Source organism: Megalops cyprinoides, chromosome 19 (genome assembly GCF_013368585.1).
Source record: "Megalops cyprinoides isolate fMegCyp1 chromosome 19, fMegCyp1.pri, whole genome shotgun sequence".
Classification (NCBI taxonomy): domain Eukaryota; kingdom Metazoa; phylum Chordata; class Actinopteri; order Elopiformes; family Megalopidae; genus Megalops; species Megalops cyprinoides.
This window is the reverse complement of record NC_050601.1, coordinates 25,323,112-25,340,571: the sequence shown is the minus strand read 5'-3', so window position 1 is coordinate 25,340,571 and position 17,460 is coordinate 25,323,112. Positions and strand designations below refer to the sequence as shown.

General features: G+C 41.9%; 1 protein-coding gene across 2 annotated transcripts; it reads right to left on the bottom strand.

Annotated features, from left to right (window-relative positions):
• Window positions 1-10: 10 nt before the first annotated feature.
• cdip1 (cell death-inducing p53 target 1) lies at window positions 11-16,103 on the bottom strand. Of its 2 annotated transcripts, none has more exons than XM_036552644.1 (5): window positions 15,913-16,103; window positions 6,776-6,937; window positions 5,429-5,596; window positions 4,126-4,399; window positions 11-3,698 (listed from the first exon to the last, which is right to left on the bottom strand). In XM_036552644.1, exons 2-5 carry the CDS (start codon window positions 6,876-6,878, stop codon window positions 3,587-3,589), a joined length of 657 nt encoding a protein of 218 aa, XP_036408537.1. In that variant the 5' UTR covers window positions 6,879-6,937; window positions 15,913-16,103; the 3' UTR covers window positions 11-3,586. The 2 variants fall into 2 exon arrangements, with proteins under 2 accessions (XP_036408537.1, XP_036408538.1); XM_036552645.1 differs by lacking the exon at window positions 15,913-16,103 and adding an exon at window positions 15,014-15,416.
• Between the last annotated feature and the right edge of the window lie 1,357 nt (window positions 16,104-17,460).

The window sequence follows — 17,460 nt, the reverse complement described above, 5'->3', positions numbered from 1 at the left end:
TATGGTCCAACACACATCATTCTGTTTACAGAAACATTTTGCATAAACATATCATTTAGCGCGGTGACACCTACTAGAGAACCACCAATCTCATTAGACGTGAATGCTTCTCCCTGCCTCTAGTTACCAAACAGTAGAATTGGAGGAAAAGCCACCACCTTCTGTAGAGACTTTCTGAACATAAAAAAAGGCTTTCTGGGACAAGATCTGACAATTCACATTGAGGCATATCACAACTCAAAAAGTAAGCAGTTCTATTAGTCCATTCACAGATTTGACCCTTGGATTACACAAACTGAACCTCAGCCAATCATATTTTGATGTGATGTAGTTAGAGCCCATGCAAACATCATTCTCTGCAGCGCGTAACCTCTGTGGCTGTAATGCATAGGAATTCATGCAGGTGACCCAGTGATAGGTGATGTTACGTGGGAGGAATTTGGGAATGAGGTAGCATGGAGGTTTGTCATGGAGACAGACAGTATGCATAAGGTATGTTCTTCATTTTATGCCAGCTCTTTCCCAGTTACACGTTTTAAATGCTGATGAATGGCTATATGGTATGTCAACAAAGACCAATTCCAATATGTAAAAAATCTTCACTTTTAATCCAATAAATTTACAGTAAGGTTACTGCCACAATGCTTAATATATCCTGCTGCAGTGAAAAGCATGTCTCAAATAAAAACAAACGTGTATCCCTTTTAAATCAATTTAATTAGTCTTTGTAAAAAAAAATTAGTCTTTTTACATTTAATATTAATAATTACTGCTAAACAAAAATTTAAACCACTTCACACCAGGAGTTATCTTTCGCTCCTTTGCAGCAAGCAGCAACATTTCTTAACCATGCAGAGATGGCACTGATAAGTAAGCACAGACTATACACCTAACTGAAAAGGGCATTTGATATAAGACGACTGCTCTTTATTTGCCGCCCACTGTGTCTACACAGTGTGCATGGTGAATATTCCTTTAACAGGACTGCGCTGAATAAAATTTGGGAGTTTACTGAGGTTTTGCTATTGTTTCTTGTAACCAGCAGATGATATTAACAGGATAATGTCATCTACTTTGGAACCAAGATCCAGGAGAGGAACGGCGCCCATGATACAAAGCTGGACTCGTGCCACAGAGCGGACATATGGCCAGGGTGTGGCATGTTTGGATTACGCTGGCATCACACAGGGCACAAGGCAACATTTTTCCTCTGCCTTCCAGTCCCTACCATCTGTGGAAAAATGGCTGAGCATTTTCCATCACCACGGATCGAATCAAAAGGTTGCACCAGAAATAGCTTGGTCATCATGGGCGTCAGTTTGTTTTGAAAAGTGCTAGGGACAACGACAGGTTTGACGTGTTCAGGCTTTCAAAAAGTGGTGGGCACTAAATGGGCCATGACAAAAAGTGATGGGGACATGTCCCCAGCCTCCCCAGCATAAATGACACCTATGTCGGTCATCCTTTGTTGTTCATGGCTCAGATTAATTCTGGTTTAAAATGTGGTTTGTCATTAACTTTGAATTCCAAAGTTTAGTGGTGAACTATACTGGTATTAGATTGAATGTTGTCTTTTGTGTGCAGTGATCTAGATTAACTGAATCATGATGAACAGGCAGTGGCGTATTGTTACAGCAAGCTGTTCCATTTAAACAAAGGTCACTGATGCTCAGAAACCCTCCACAAGCAAATATTTTTTTGTAATTTAAGATAAAAAAAAATACATCCGTACTGATAATCGAATTGACCTCGTGCTGTAAACATGCTATAAGCGCAGTCGTGACCTCACATGCTGAGGTATGCCTTCAAACTTTCACAGTATTATTTGAAGTACTGTCTTTTGGACAGTCCTCACACATATTACGCTAGAAGAACAACACTGCTATCATAAGTGCATTTTATTCTGCTAAAAACAATCAAAACAGGACGGAACACCTGCATGACCAATGGCAAGAAATTAATGCACTCAAAAATCGTGTAAATATTCAAAACAGTTTTGAGATGGACACAGCGCCTGGCAACAGCCGTTCCCGTGAGTTCGCAGATTCTTTCATCGGTAGACGCCACTGCAATCGTCCAGTATTTCTCAGGCAGACATTAACATCTTGTGGAAATCTACACGTAGAAGGTTGCTGATATTTTTATTGCTGCATTTCTTTGAAATTGCAAACTGAATTTATACTACAGTGCCCAGGTAAAAAGCTATTTTTAGTTATTACACTTAAGTATTTTTAAAGGGTGCCACATTGCCAAAAATCAAACGACAATTCTGAACAAGTTAATAAACTTGTGTGATAAACTCGAGGTTGTAGCAAATAAGAGAGTCACTGGGCTAATTAATCAGCTAATATTTTGATCACATAGTTGTCATAATTGAAAAGCTGAGAACAATGGATAATAGTTACTGAATAGAATAATTTCCTTTTTTGCATGGGGGGATGGGTGCATGAAAAATGCAGGTGTATGATGCGATAATCTTATCGTGCACACGATAACTTCCTAACATAGCATGATATTGATGAAATAATGATGATTGCCATGACCGTGTTAGATTATACATAACAATACTTGATATGGGCTGGCATCAAGTATTGTGTAACAACCCGTCAATATGAAACTGTTGCTTTATCAGGAACAGATAAATAGTAGCATTGTCTGACAGCTCTGTAGAAAAATCATGGAATTTTGTGTTCGAATGTATACTCGACATTCCAAAGATGAAAAAATGAGCAGTTTCAGATCTCTGCCTCACCTTTGTCCTATTTGAGCATGTCAGTTAAAATCTGATATACCGTTAACATACTGTGCACTACACATTTAAAGGGAATTTCTGCATTCAGACAACTTCTGTGCAGAAAACAACATCTGTCCATTAAAACATTAAACAGAAAAAAACATTAATTCACAGACTCAGTCAAAGCAAGCATTGGCCTCAATATTAACATGTTAAAATAATACATAAAATAGTTCAAATAATTACAATTTAAAATAAGACAATTAAAAAACTATACTGACCCTTCCATTGCTGACTTCATTGTTCGGAATTGCTACATAGCAAGTTTCACAGATGATTTTGATTACAGTAAGTATGATGACCCTTTTTTTCCACAGTTGTCCACCCTGAATATTCCTTTGACTTAATTTTCCTCCCATAATGCAAAGGGCAGGGCCCTGCCTACCGACAACCCAATGTGCGAGTCTGACATTAACCCGTCGGTGGTTTTCAAAATGTAACATAGCAAACTTATTTGTAACATATTTTGTGTTCCAATCCCTTTTTCGTTTTGTTTTGTTATTGTTTGTATTTTTTCTTGCCTGTTGTGTCTGAAGGATATATTCTCTTGACAACGCGCTCATGGATAACAGAACACGTGCTAAATTGTACGAATGTATGTGAGTATTTACACAGTGGACAGATGTTTAGAAAAAAAGGGAGGCTATCATCAAAAGGATAAATGAAACACGACACTGAAAGGAAATGGAAAAAAAAACAGCTACCAGGAGATGTACTTAGACCTTCCACCAGGAGGCGCTGTGAGGACAGTGTTTGTGTTTGTGTATGTGTGTACATGTGTTCATGACACTGTTAGCACATGCGCTTGTATGTGTAAATGTAGCCCTTGCAGTTGGGACAGGTGTGTGTCACGTCCTTGAGGTCGTCAATCAAGCAGGGGATCAAGCAACAGCCCAGGTCGCATCTGCAGAGAGAGAGAGAATAGAGAGAAACACTCTGAAACTGACATGCTTCACCAAACTGTTAAGACACAATCTGAAACTGAGCTCCTTCAATCTAAAACAGCCTGCACAATTACAGATTTTTTTCTCATGATGGTACCTATGGTCTATAAACCTATTCTGCTGCAAAACAGCACAGCTTCTCCCCATACTCTGGTGTATAAACTTTTGACACAATGCTGTCATTCTCAGAACTGTTGCGTGACCCACCCCCCCCAGACACACATAACTAAACCTGGTGTAGCACTGTGTGTTTCTTCATCAAAATTTGCAACCACAGCAAAAGTTTAAAATTAACTAATGTAATAATACCCGGCCTCCCTGCTTCCCCCCACCCCCCTGCCTTCCTGTCCTCTGCCAACCCACGCCCCCCCCCCCCACCCCCCTTACCCCACGAAGCAGCAGAAGAGGCAGAAGAGGGTGTTCATGAGCCCCACGTCGTGGGAGATGCGGGTGACGATGGCCTGCTGGCAGTGCGGGCACACTGTCTGCACTGGCGCCGACTGGAACATCTCACCCTGCAGCACTGTCACTGTGGTGGCCGCCCCGGGCGGGGCAATCACCGTGGCTGTGTGGCCCCCGGGGGAGGGGTAGTGGCTGGGGCCTGGCGGGTACTGCCCCGGGATTGGCTGGGGGAAGTACCCAGGCGGGGGATAATAGCCCGCTGCAGAAGAGAAACAGAGATGAGGGTGAGGGTGTCAATTATATAACCGGTAGCTGGGACTGTTCTATCATCTTATTATGGATGCATTTTTGCTACTAGTAGATAACCTTGTCCAACTTGCACATCTTACATTTTCTCTTTATTGGACTATTCTACTGGAGCCATTCACGTGAAGTGACTCATGCACCTTCCTCACCCAAAGGTAAAAGGATAGAGGCTCAGCCAGGAATCAAACCAGCAACACCTATTTCTTAATCGCTGCCACATGCAGCTATTTTCTGAGAAATGAACTGTACATTACTGTCATTTTACAGGTATATCTAAATTAGAGCTCAAAATAAATCCTAGCATGTCTAGAAAAATTCAAGTTTATGGCTGGATATATGCAGTGTGCATTATGTTTTTATGCCAGTTGTCCTTGAACGGTTGATTTCTAAGTGCTTCATAAACACTCTCCCTGGGATGGAAGCTAACTGTGCAGCTTGCTGGCTCCACCCACCTCTCGCCTGTAAGTAGGCCACCATCGGTAACAGCAGTAGGCTAAGCTCATATAGGACAACAGGCTGTTTCCAGCTCTACAGTGGAGAAAGGGGTATAATGAGCCAGTCTAGTTTCAGCTTTACAGTGGAAAAGGGGTGTAATGTGACAGACTGGTTCCACCTCTGCTACGGAAAAGGGGTGTAATGAGCCAATCTGGTTCCAGCTCTACAGTGGAAAAGGGGTATAATGAGCCAGTCTGGTTCCAGCTATACAGTGGAAAAGGGGTATAATGAGCCAGTCTGGTTCCAGCTCTACAGTGGAAAAGGGGTATAATGAGCCAGTCTGGTTCCAGCTCTACAGTGGAAAAGGGGTATAATGAGCCAGTCTGGTTCCAGCTCTACAGTGGAAAAGGGGTATAATGAGCCAGTCTGGTTCCAGCTCTACAGTGGACAGGTGGGCATTAGTCCCTGGAGCAGGCTTATCCCTGGCTGGTAAGGAGCCAGCTGCTGGTACTCTGTACTTTCGAGTGGGGCCTTGCTGTAGGCGTACCGTGAGGGTGTGGCATTGGCATGGGCATGGGCATAGGCATGGGCCCTTCTCCCGGGACGTGGGGCGGCACAAAGCCTGGCTGCAGCGTGGTCTCATAGGGCGGCGGGCCATGCTCTGGGGGTATGGGGTGCACCTGAAGGGTTGGTGCATTCGTCACCGGAACAGCACCTGTGAGAGAGCATGAGCATATAAATGTCTTGACAATGACAAGAACAGACCATCCAGACCATCCTCACTGGTTATTTTTCCTACAGTGTATCTAACACTATGTCAGTCGTGTGTGTCTTGTATGATTTGTGTGAGCCAGGCTTACACAGATCTTGGTCTCTCATAAATGAACACACACACACAAACACAAACACACACACACACACACACACACACACCAGTTACAGCGACACTGCCTGCCACCGACTGTGCTGCAGTTTACCTTCATTGTAGCCAACAACACAGTAATCTATATTCTAATATATTCCATAACATGGTCATTGCACTTGAACAGGGGTTGCCTTGTTCAGTCTACTGAGGAAATGTGATTGTACCGCAGTGCTTTTATGTACTCACTGTTTTAGCCAGTAACCACAATACTGCATCAAACCACACATGTAAATACTCAGACTCTGTCAGACTGCCTCCAAATGAAAGCTTTATTCTGAGAGACAGGAAAAAGCAGAGAAGTGGAGACAGAGGTGATTTGTGATACCCTTGGTGGAAAGGGGGGGGGGGGGGGGGGGGGGGAATCAACTGTTTACACATGGCCAATGAATTCTCGGTTTCCTTGGTGATGTGTCCCCTTTGCCTGCAGCTACATTGTCCCCAGAGGCAGGGCTGATTTGAGATGTTGAGCGGCACATTAATTGCTGGTGCCAGCCGGCTGCCCTTCAGTGCCCTTGCAAACACAAGCTGCTCTGCCAAACACAGCTTCCTCAAACTGGAAGAGAATCCAAACTGGCAGCTCTGGGTTAGAATGAGTTGCCAGATGACTGCCAAACACCAGTCCAGAACACAAGCCCATAGGCATGGCTCTGCTACCAATTCCAGCCTGAGTCTAAATAATCCCACATGCATGGGTGTGCTACCACCCCAGCCTGTGTGCTACCACCCCACATCTCTTGATGTCCTCCTGGCAAACACTGAGGGCAAACAAATGTTGCAAAACCCTCATTTTGCTGATGTACTCCTTTTGGTCTGATTTCAAGAAATGTTACTGGTGGGAGGATCTTCTGCCCCCTCCCTTTCCAGTTCACCACACATTTCCCTATTTTGCTCAGAAGCGTTTTTGAGAAGCCCCCCGGTGGGGGCGTGGCGTGGTGGCCATGACTTTCTGCCCGATTTGTTTCTCCTTACCTGAAGGAGGCGCTGTGCCCGACGCAGGGGGCTGACCGTTCTTCTCCTCGATGAGGGGGGCGCTGGGGCCGCCAGGGTAGGGAGGAGGGGGATCGCTGGACATCCTGGGTGCGTCTCCGGACGGGGTTCTTGGGAAAGGCGCTCTGCTCACCAACGGTCTCTCTGGGGTCAGCAGAGAGAGCATCATTATCGCTCACATGTTGAACACAAGAGCACGGGGAGGTTTAATGATGAGAACTGGCCATTCAGTTCATCTAGGCTCATCACTTTGCAAACATCTAAGGTGTATCTGGCAGCATGTCAGGCTTGGCCTTGAATAATCCAAGGCTTTTCTTCTGCATCCACTACGAGTACCAGTATGCTATGTTAGGCATCAATAACTGTGTGAAGAAACAGTTCCGAAGTCCCAAAGCAAAATTTACTCTTTCTATCATCTTCTTTTTTCAGCTGACAAAACTAAAATGTCCTCATAAATCCACCATTCTAATCAGTTTTATAATATTGTAAAAATCTTAATAAAACATACCTGTAATGTTTGACAGCTGGGACCAGCTTTGTTGTTCTTCTCTGCACTTTAGCAAGTGCCTACGTGTCCTTTATATAGTGTGGTGCTCAGAAGTGGACAGAATAGACTAAATGTGACTTAAGTAATTGTGTAACTTTAATACTACCACCTTTGATTTAATAGTCACTACTTTCGACGACATATCCTAGCATCCAGTTTTGTAGTGCTTCAGCACTAAGACTAAATCCAAACAACACCATGTTAAGAGGAGACTGCATTTGACTGAAACCAGTCCTGAATTCAATTCATAATGTCACTCATGTTACACTGTTGACAATGACTTTAAAATCCAAATATATAATATCTCCAGTCCGATCTGAGCCATCATATTTTGTCCATGAGGACTGTTTAGCACAATATCCCTTTTAATATCCTGTGTTTACTATCACATATAATAATGTGTTGTTTCAGGAATAATTTGAATCCATCCCTAATAAAATTCCCCACTTTTACATGTAATGTACATTAAACTACTCTGTAGTTTCCTGTAGCAGAGTCATATTGTAGTATTGTAGTGCATTGTTCCCAGTCATCAGGACTTTCAGTGGTTTATAAATAATTAATCAGTTTATAAGTAACTGCGTTTGCCTTTGTAAAAGGAATACCCGTGTATAAGAGGCACTATGATTTTAGAGGTAACAAACGTGAAAAATTACAAATTTCCAGTATTTTCATATTTATTCTTATTATAATGGAAACAGATATGAATGGAGCAGAAAATAAATACTTCTTTACCAGTGTACAGTCTTTCCCTGGAACAAATAAGTATTAACTTAACTTTAAGAGAGAAAACATCTGTATGACTTAGAATCTAAATTTATGTGCACAGACACCTACCATTAACAAGCAAAACATCATTCAATTAAAAATATGTGTGTGTACATACCATTCAAAAACAAACTGGCTCCAACAGATGGCCAAGACTGACTATCACAGCAGCCTGATGTCTCTCAATTCTACAGAAACGGAACATGTTGAGGCCTGTTTTTTACCGTACTAATTAGAGTAAGAGGGCAGTGTGTTTTGGTAATGTTTTACTTCTTCCTGGAGGTAACTGTTAGGATACACAATTACATGGTCCACACAAAAAATGTAGCAGTTTTAGGGGCCATTTATGACATTTGTCTAGTACAACAGCAAATACTATCACTGCCTGCTTACTTTTTCAAGTAAAAAAATGTACATTCATCAGGATCTCATTTCAATATAATTAAATCACTGTAAGCACACTTGTAACCTCAACTCTAATCAAACACTACGATGTAACTATTGACTGTACCTGCAATATCTTTAGATATAAAATTAACCCCCTTTCTTATTTTAATACACCCATTCTCTTCCCTGACTTTCCCTTTTGTACTATAACATTGACAATTTATATTTATACATATATATATATACAATTTACATTTTGAGCAATTTTCTTCTCAAAGACAGGCATACAGTACATTTTTCAATATGCTAATATTACCCTGTGAACTGTCTTTTTATACTTTTTTTCAATAACAGTTACTTTTCCTGTCTCTTCCTGCCTATTTTTCCTCAGTTTCATGATTAAATCACACTGCATGTCGGGAATATCTTTTGACTTTGTACCACTTTTCATTCACAGTTAAAGCCTTGAAATTGTTACCAGCCTAAACTGCTGAAATTCTCATCTTACAAAAACAGCTCACCCCCTGCCCCTGCAAAAACCCTGGAGGTGAAGGAGGTGACTCTGGCATGCAAAAAAAATGTAAACCGGGATTATTTTGTGGTCACTTGACCGTAGTGCCTCTGTTACATCAGCTCAATGCAAATTCTATCAGTAGTGAAAAAAACAGGTCTATGCATGAATTTCTCTTAGTGGGGCTGTAACAAATTCTGTCCAAAAAACAACAATGACATCAAAGATGTCCCATTCAAAATTCTCCATGTTCTGATACAGCTTCCTGGTTAACAGGTGTGGGTAATTAATGTCACCCATTCTAGTGTCCCTTCCACTCAGGCGTTTTTGGGGTGCGCCTCTTTGCCAACTGTTAACTCTGCAAGTCAACGAAACGAAACACTTCACAGCACACCTGCAAGATGAGCAAGCATCCTGAAACCTCTCGCCTGCACTTCCTGTGCCACAACTTCCCTCTTTTTGCCAACCTCTAAAGTAGTTTCTAAAGTGTTTGCAGGTGGCAAAAGGAAAGTGTGGGCACTACAAGCCTGGCACACTCAGATAAATTATTACCGTGAAAAGCTGTAGAATCTGCCAGCTGTTGGCTGCCGGTCATCAAGTTCACCACAGACGACCTGGCAGAACTGAGCATTTTGGGGGAGGGGGTGGCAGTGTAACGGCAGTTATCTGCGGTTCACCCAAGGAACCCAGGGACACTGATGGAAGAAGGAAGGCCTTTTCTGCAGGTGTCCATGTGCACTTATGAAACCAGGCTCACTTTCTCAGGACATGATCAACATTTGTCTCTAACTCTGAATGACACTTGACTCTTTTTCTTTTCACAAGCTGAGATCGGCAAAACCATCCCCACCTCCAAAACGAAATTTTAACAGAAAGCACCTCACGACCTTGCTCTGAATCACCCATGGTCCCACAAGCTCTGAAACAACCTAAAATTATGCTCCTATAGACAAAAGTAACATTCCCATGCATTTGGCAGCCATTAATTATTTATTATTATTATTACTTTCTTACATCTTGTAATACATCTGTATGACCAAACAATGGTCGTTGGGTGCTATAGGATAGATTGTCTTTCATGTAATGGATAGCACCCTCCGCAAAATGTGCGCTGTTACTAGGAGGGTTACCTTCTGTAATTATTATTAAAACTGTATTATTAATATAAATTATTCATCTTAATACAGACACTGTTTTACTTATTTGTACAACTGGATGCTTCTTGAATCATTACAAGTCGAGTTCCTTGCTGCCCCACATGGTAATCGACCCTGCAGCCCTCCGTGTGCCAGCCCTGCTCTTTAAACACTGCTCCACGCTGCCGCCCACACACCGTATCCCAAGCCAGCCAAACGGCATCCCGCGTAACTCACAGAAACACCCCGCGCTCCCAATATGGCTCAACTGGTCCAGGGGTTCTGGAGGATTGCGACTGACCACCTTAAACATTTAGGCTGACAGGCAGTAACCTGGTGCGGTCTTCCATAGAGTATAGTCAGGCATTTGTGTCTGCTATTTATGTGGACTTCAGGATTGGTGGTGAAGGTTGAAATGGAAGATTTGCTCAGCTTCCATCCCAGCTACATGCATTTTTGAATGATCTCACTTTTTTCCCCATCATTCAAATGGGCCACTTTTCACTCAACTGAATTGTGTTTGCTCCTGATTCTGATTAACAGGGGCTGGATGTGGCACAAGCAGCACAGAGCACTTTAAGCAGATTTTCGCATGATACCTTCTCAGTGGACATGCTCTCCTCCATAAGGACATTACTAAAAGAGAAATGGCTGCCTGGCAGAACTGAGGCATACACCGTTATGTCTGCAATGACCTGTGTGTAGGTAGGCTAATGCATTGTTAGCAGTGTGACTGGGCTAGCTTTTCCATGTCGTTCCACAGAGACAGGCACTGTCTGTGTGATTTTCAGTCATGGCTTAGCCTATGTTGTACACGTCATGTACTTCATTTCATGATACCGATGTAAGCCTCGGCCGTCAGAGTCAGATAGACACCAGTGGGAAAGTCACTCTTAACCTAATTAAAATGCTGTCTCTGGCAGCCACAGCTGTTAGGACATAACTGCCAGAGAGGACTCTTCAAGGTCTAGTTGGCTATTTCCCCCCAACTCAACAACACGTGAACTTTGCTGCTACATTTCAGATAATGTTGGCAAGTACCAATTAGATATATTCTGTCAACGTAATGAAGGAGTTAGCTTTCTCTGTAATCACAACGGCCATGGGGAAGGAAAGAAAATGAACCAGGTCACCTCATAGACACAAAGGAAAACTTGGTAAACTGAATCTCAGGGAAAATACTTCTTTCTGCCTCTTTCTAAAAGAATTCATTTCAAGTTCCAGGTGCATGTTAAAAGGTTCATCACAGATGATTATCTGCACTACAGTGCAAAGTGCCCCTGAAGAACACTAAATTCAGAATGCATGGGCATTCTCACAGTAAAAACAATGTAACCAAACCTTGCTTTACAGATATTCAGAAATTAAGCAACGTAGGGAATGAGCAGTTTATGAACTGTGTGTTATAAGCACATGGTAATTTCAGTTTTACAATGCCTTTTAAAGTAGACATTTTTCACAGTTTTCATCTTTACTCAAAACTTCCTTTTCCTTATTTACTCCAAATTTTGACACTGTGCTGAGGCAGAAGATGAAGAAGTGAAGTAATTCTTTCTGCATCTGCCCATAACTGTTCACTAAAGCAATGCGTTTTCTGTTCGCTGGCGTAACCCACATCTTAAATAACCTAGGTATTGATTACAAATTTTGACTCAGGAAACTAATTTTGCCAACACAGACACGCCATGAATGCAGCTGGAATCCGACACTTCATTCAGTTGGTTTATAGCACCAGCAGGACATCTCAAATCCCCTCCCATCCCTACCCTCAATACATCCCATCCCCCCACCCCCACTACCCCCCCCCCACCCCCCCCACACCTCCCCCCCGCCTGTCTCCCAAAACCTTCAAAATTCCCTCCTGAGCAGGAGCATTTATGAAAACAACGAGGCTCAGACACCAACTGTCCCAGAGTCCCTGCGTGGGTCATGTGATCCACCCTCCCATGCACGCTCCCCGCTGACGTCGCGCCTCTAATTTTGTAGGTGTGACCTTAAGACGATTAGTGGATGAGGCCTTCCCACCCCGCAGCCAGAGGGCCTCACATGCAAAAATAAACCGCCAGAGACTGCTGGGGGAGGTGCTCCTCGTAGAACCATTACAACAACAGAGAAGGTGCCAGAACACTGGGAGCAAGATGCCCTGTACACTCTTAATGAGCCATTCAAAGTTAAATGGAAGAAAAGTACGGTGGCCGTTTGTATTGTATGAATGACCATGTGATTGTATTTAATGAATGCATTTAATTACTTGACTGTCAACTAGAACACTTGTAGGCAAGCACACCACACTGCAGACTGAATCTTCCATTGACATATATAATAAAATACGACATAACACTAACCGTATGTTCACACCGGGAGCGGCAAGAGAGTCAAAGCGACCGGAAGTCATTCATTTTCTATGCGAGCCAGCGTCTCTCGGTGGCGAGCAGCGGCACGATTGCTGGCAGCGCGTCTTGGGCGGTGTGGGGGTCAGAATAAAGTTGAAGTCCGGGCAACTTTATGGTAATGAGCTATGACGCGGTTCGGCGTCAACCAATCGGAATTGGTTGTGCTCTGCTCTAGAGAATTCTACAGAACACAACCGTGTAAACTTTTGTTCCCACCAAAGTTCCCAAGCACAATGGAGAAGAGGTTGATAATTGCCGTGGCGGGTTTTCCCATTATTTCCTTTAATGTAGGCTACACACAAATTAATGTTAATGTTAATTAAAGACCAAGGCTAGTAAACATGTCCTATAAACTGCATGTTGAAATTTGACTTCACATTTTCTTCACATTTAAAAGATTTAATGAGGTTAACTTATACCCTACTTGTGGTCAGTCGGCACAAAGATACCGGTCGACACATTTGTTTGCTTTGTGGCCCCTTTAAATAACGTTTGCAAGACCAAGCATTCCAAACGAACTTGTAGCCGCCTACTTTATCTGCATAAGAGCGTCCACTTCTTCAACAGCGTTTTTGGCAGGGCAGCCAGAGCGAATTTTGACGCTCTCGCCACTCCCAGTGTGAACGCACGGTAACTGTGTTGATGCCCATTTTCCACTTATTTGGACAGCGTAGACACATTTAACTCCCAATAAATACTGATGTGACTTTTTCTCTGTACTTATAAAGGGGATGAACAAAAAATCATAGCCCTCTCTTAAATTAGTCACTCATAGAGTGAAAGGTTGATTAAATAAGAACTGAGACCTAAACATGAACATGGGACAGAGTAACAAAGACCAAGAGAACCTCAGAAATGTGGAAAGAGGATCAGAGAAAGGTGCGCAAGCTTGCAATTCAAATATGCCTTTTGAATTATGTTTACTTCTACACAACATTTCCTTTCATTTTTTGCTAGTGTTCAGAATCAAAGACCTATTAAGGAGATAGGTTGTTTCCATACAGCAATGAATCAGACATCAATCGTTTGTTTATGTTTATTTTCAATGTCAAGTAGATATGCATCGATGGCCTGCAGTTATAGTCCTGTGAGATTAACATTATGACTATAATCGCCAGACTGGATTTCCCCTGTAGGACAGTTATTGTGCCTTTTTTGTTATGTGCGACCAAAATCAATCATTTCCTGTAAATTTTAAGAGACAGGACTTAAGACTTTCAACCTATATGTACTAAAGCGGACATATGCCTGCATACAAGCATTCTACTAGGGAAAAACACCTCTAGAGGCATTATTTTTGACACATGACTGAATGAACACACTTGCAAAAACTCTTGACAGTCAGTACAAGTCCCCATGGGCTTTCAGTAACAGTCTTAATGTGTAAGTCAATAACAACCAGGTTGTTAACAATATCAGTACATTGATATTGTTAGATTTGATAGTAAATGACGCCAGTTTAGCAAGCTGGCCAGAGAGATGGACATACTCTTCCAGTTAAATAGGAATGAATAATTAGGCCTTCGTTTATTTGTTTATATTTTTGTGATCATCCATGACTTTTCATGGAGAGTGGATTATTTGACTGCTATCAATGATTTTCTGGACAAATATAGGCCTGTTCTCAGGGATGGCAAAATCCTCTATATAACACACAAACATGTGGTTGAGGGCTATTCTAAAAAATGATGTCCCTCACATAAACCATTAACAGTCAGCTGTAAAAAAATATTTCAAGCTAATTTAGTCAAGACAAGACAGGTTTAGGTCACACGCTGACTGCAAATGTGCAATGACCGAACTACACTTGCTATGCTTCTCTAGGCCATTCCAGAAGCCTGCACTGCATTTAATCCAATTACTTAGAGACACCAAAACCAGCTACATCAAAGTTTGCATTTGTGCTGTGGTTTAAATTCTAATTACACTTGACAACATTTAACTTTTTAGAATTTTTAAACCAGATACAAAGTCACTGGCCATGAAAAACATATAAAACTGGAACCGACATTATATTCAGTCAGGTTTGTTTTGGTCATTTTTAGATACTATCAGTTCTTTTTAAGTAGACCGAAACTGCTGATGGAACAAAAGTGAAATTTATGAATACCCAGCAACAATGTAATATCATCAATTTATTGGTTCACATGTGCAGAGTTTACTTAGAGCGTGCGATGTTTACTTATTTTTCTATTACGTTTTACTGCTGTTTACATTATTTGTAAACTGCGGCAAATGTATGGTTATTGCATAATAATGATACCAATAACAATAAGAAGAACAAGAAAAAGAAAAAGAATTGCTCAAACGCGCTTGTGCAGACAAATTTGCGAGGCTACAATGGAAAATGGCACACTTGGCAACAGTAAACACATAACAAGAACAGAAAGAGCATCCACGAATAAAGTACTGTAATTCTAAAACAATACTGGAGATGCACAACAGCCCAGTGGACAATCAGCTACCTAATTACCTTACCTGTATGAGCAGACTACGCCGCCTTGAACTGCACAACATTTCTGATCCAGAAGGGCGTGGACGTTTACCGGTCATCTAGGTGTGTGAACCTTCTAGACGTTTCATTCACACCGATGGTCCTGTTCAGCCCAGTTCCGAGAGTATGCTTTAATCCAACTCTTCTTACGTAATATCTTTCTCTATCAGCGCCACATCGCCTGTCAAACCCGAGCGATCAGCTGGTCTCCCAAAACTCTGTCTGCCCCATGGGGCTTGTAGTCCTTTTTCTACACCCTTTCTCCACAAAGGAGAGAGTGTGCATGAACTGACGGCGTTCCATGGTACATCAAAAAACTACAAAAACCATGACCTTCGGTGGAGATAAACATGGTCTCTAGGATGACATCGCTCACGGATTCCTTGTAGCTGGCTAGCTAACTTGTTAGCTACCCGATTTTGTTACACACTCCAACCTGACGACATTTTTATTACAACAGTTTGATCTTACATGTATTAGCAAAAAGTAACATATAAAATGACAGTTAAGCAGTCACATTTTTCTGGCAACGAATTCAAAGCAAGTTTGGTGCTTAGTAGCTAGCTCGCCAGTCTAATTATGTAAGCCGCTAGCAAGTTAGCTGGCTAACTGTCTGTCTACTATTTAGTCTACATGTCATTTTCTGTCTAGTTAAAAATACTGACATATTCCTTATAATTTGACAAGTGTAATAAAGCAGAATCCTTTCAATCATTCAAAAATTTAGCTAACACGAGATTACCAAAACAAATTCGGATGATCACAGGCTATAGCTGGACCTCGCTCGCAAGGTTGCAAGTCCGTATTGTCTATGTCACACCGAGCCAGCTAGCCACAGTGCTCTACTCACACACCACTTTTATTATTAACGTAAAATAGTTACCTGATGTAACGTTACGGTCTCTCCCGTAAAACAGAAGCAATCCGGGGATGAACAATGAATATCGAAGCGTGAAACGAGGCCGAGGCTTTAGAGCAAGGCAGTTGTAACCGTGGCCAGGCTCTATCCGCTGCCGAGGATTTGACGTAAACAATGGAAAAGCACGTACGTTCGCTCTGGCATGCAGAGTTCAAGTCGCGCAGTCTACATTTGCACACGCCAGCTCAGGAGTGTGTTGTTGTGGCAAGAACTCAGGTCTGGGCAAACCATCATGAGCGCCGATGACGATGTGTCAAAACTTGGATTATTTTCATTATTACATTTCAATTATAGTAGTTGTTATAGGAATTTTAATGTGATCATGAATTTATTGAGCAGATGTCATCCACGTGGAATCGCGAAGCGTATTTTCCACATTAATGATCAATTTGTACAAATGATCCTACAATGAGGCGATCCAGGTTGTTGTTTGGTCAAGGGTACCTGAGAATATTCCATCACCCAGGAGTCGAACGTACAACATTCTGGGGTTATATCCTAAACCGATACATTTGCATACGCCATAGGAGTTGTGATATAGGCTAACGAGAGCAGATGTGACATAACTGACAATAGGTTAATTTGTCAAATTTTTATCATTACATTAGATGTCTGCATAATTTCTTTATGTCGTCTTTTTAATAAATCTCCATGCTATCCTGATGGCTTAATGTGACTGTGTTGAGTAAACAGTAGCAAAATATATCCCTAGTGATGCTTGGTTAATGAGTGATACCGTTTTGAACCAGGCACCAGTGATTTCCTGTTCATTTGTAATAAGCTTTGAAATAGCCAGCAAACTGTGTTATGTGTAGAGGCGAGGGAGGAGACGCGAAATGAAATAAATAATTAGTAAATATAGAATGCCACTCTATCACTATGGTGATAGTCTCAACAGAAGTTGCTTTTCCTAATAGAATCCATACTGTGTGGTGAAATTCCCAGACAACGCAAATAAAAACGCTCCCTACGCAAATACATCTGTTTTCCTCTGGTTTCAGACATTCGGTAAATTCAGAGTGAAACTGTCAAAGTAAAACTAAAAATTTAAATAATAAATATAATAAAAATATAAATTTAAAATTCAGGTACACAGGCATATGTGAGGGGCAGGTGGACATGTACTGTAAACAGAATTGAGCATATAGCTATAATCTGCGTTTGGCCACAAACACATTTGTACGTGGTGAAACAACGGACACCAAATATTAGTGTTGTGCTCCTGGAAGTTCTGTGCTCCTGACTAGACTCACAATTACAGATGGTACTATGGGTGTATAAACTGGGAAACATTGTTTCCATTTCCAGTGCTCTCCTTTGAAACTGAGAACACGTGACATTGTGTTTGTTAGCATTATGTCTTTGTGGTGTGATTTTTACTGTGTGTATGTAGGCCTTAAGTTTTAGTTGTGGCGCCTAGGATGTTTTTATTGCCCAGGTGCAGGTTGAAAGTTGGACTGTAGGTGGCAGCATGGAACGGTGTTGAGGAACTGGAAGACTTCGCGTTCCAGG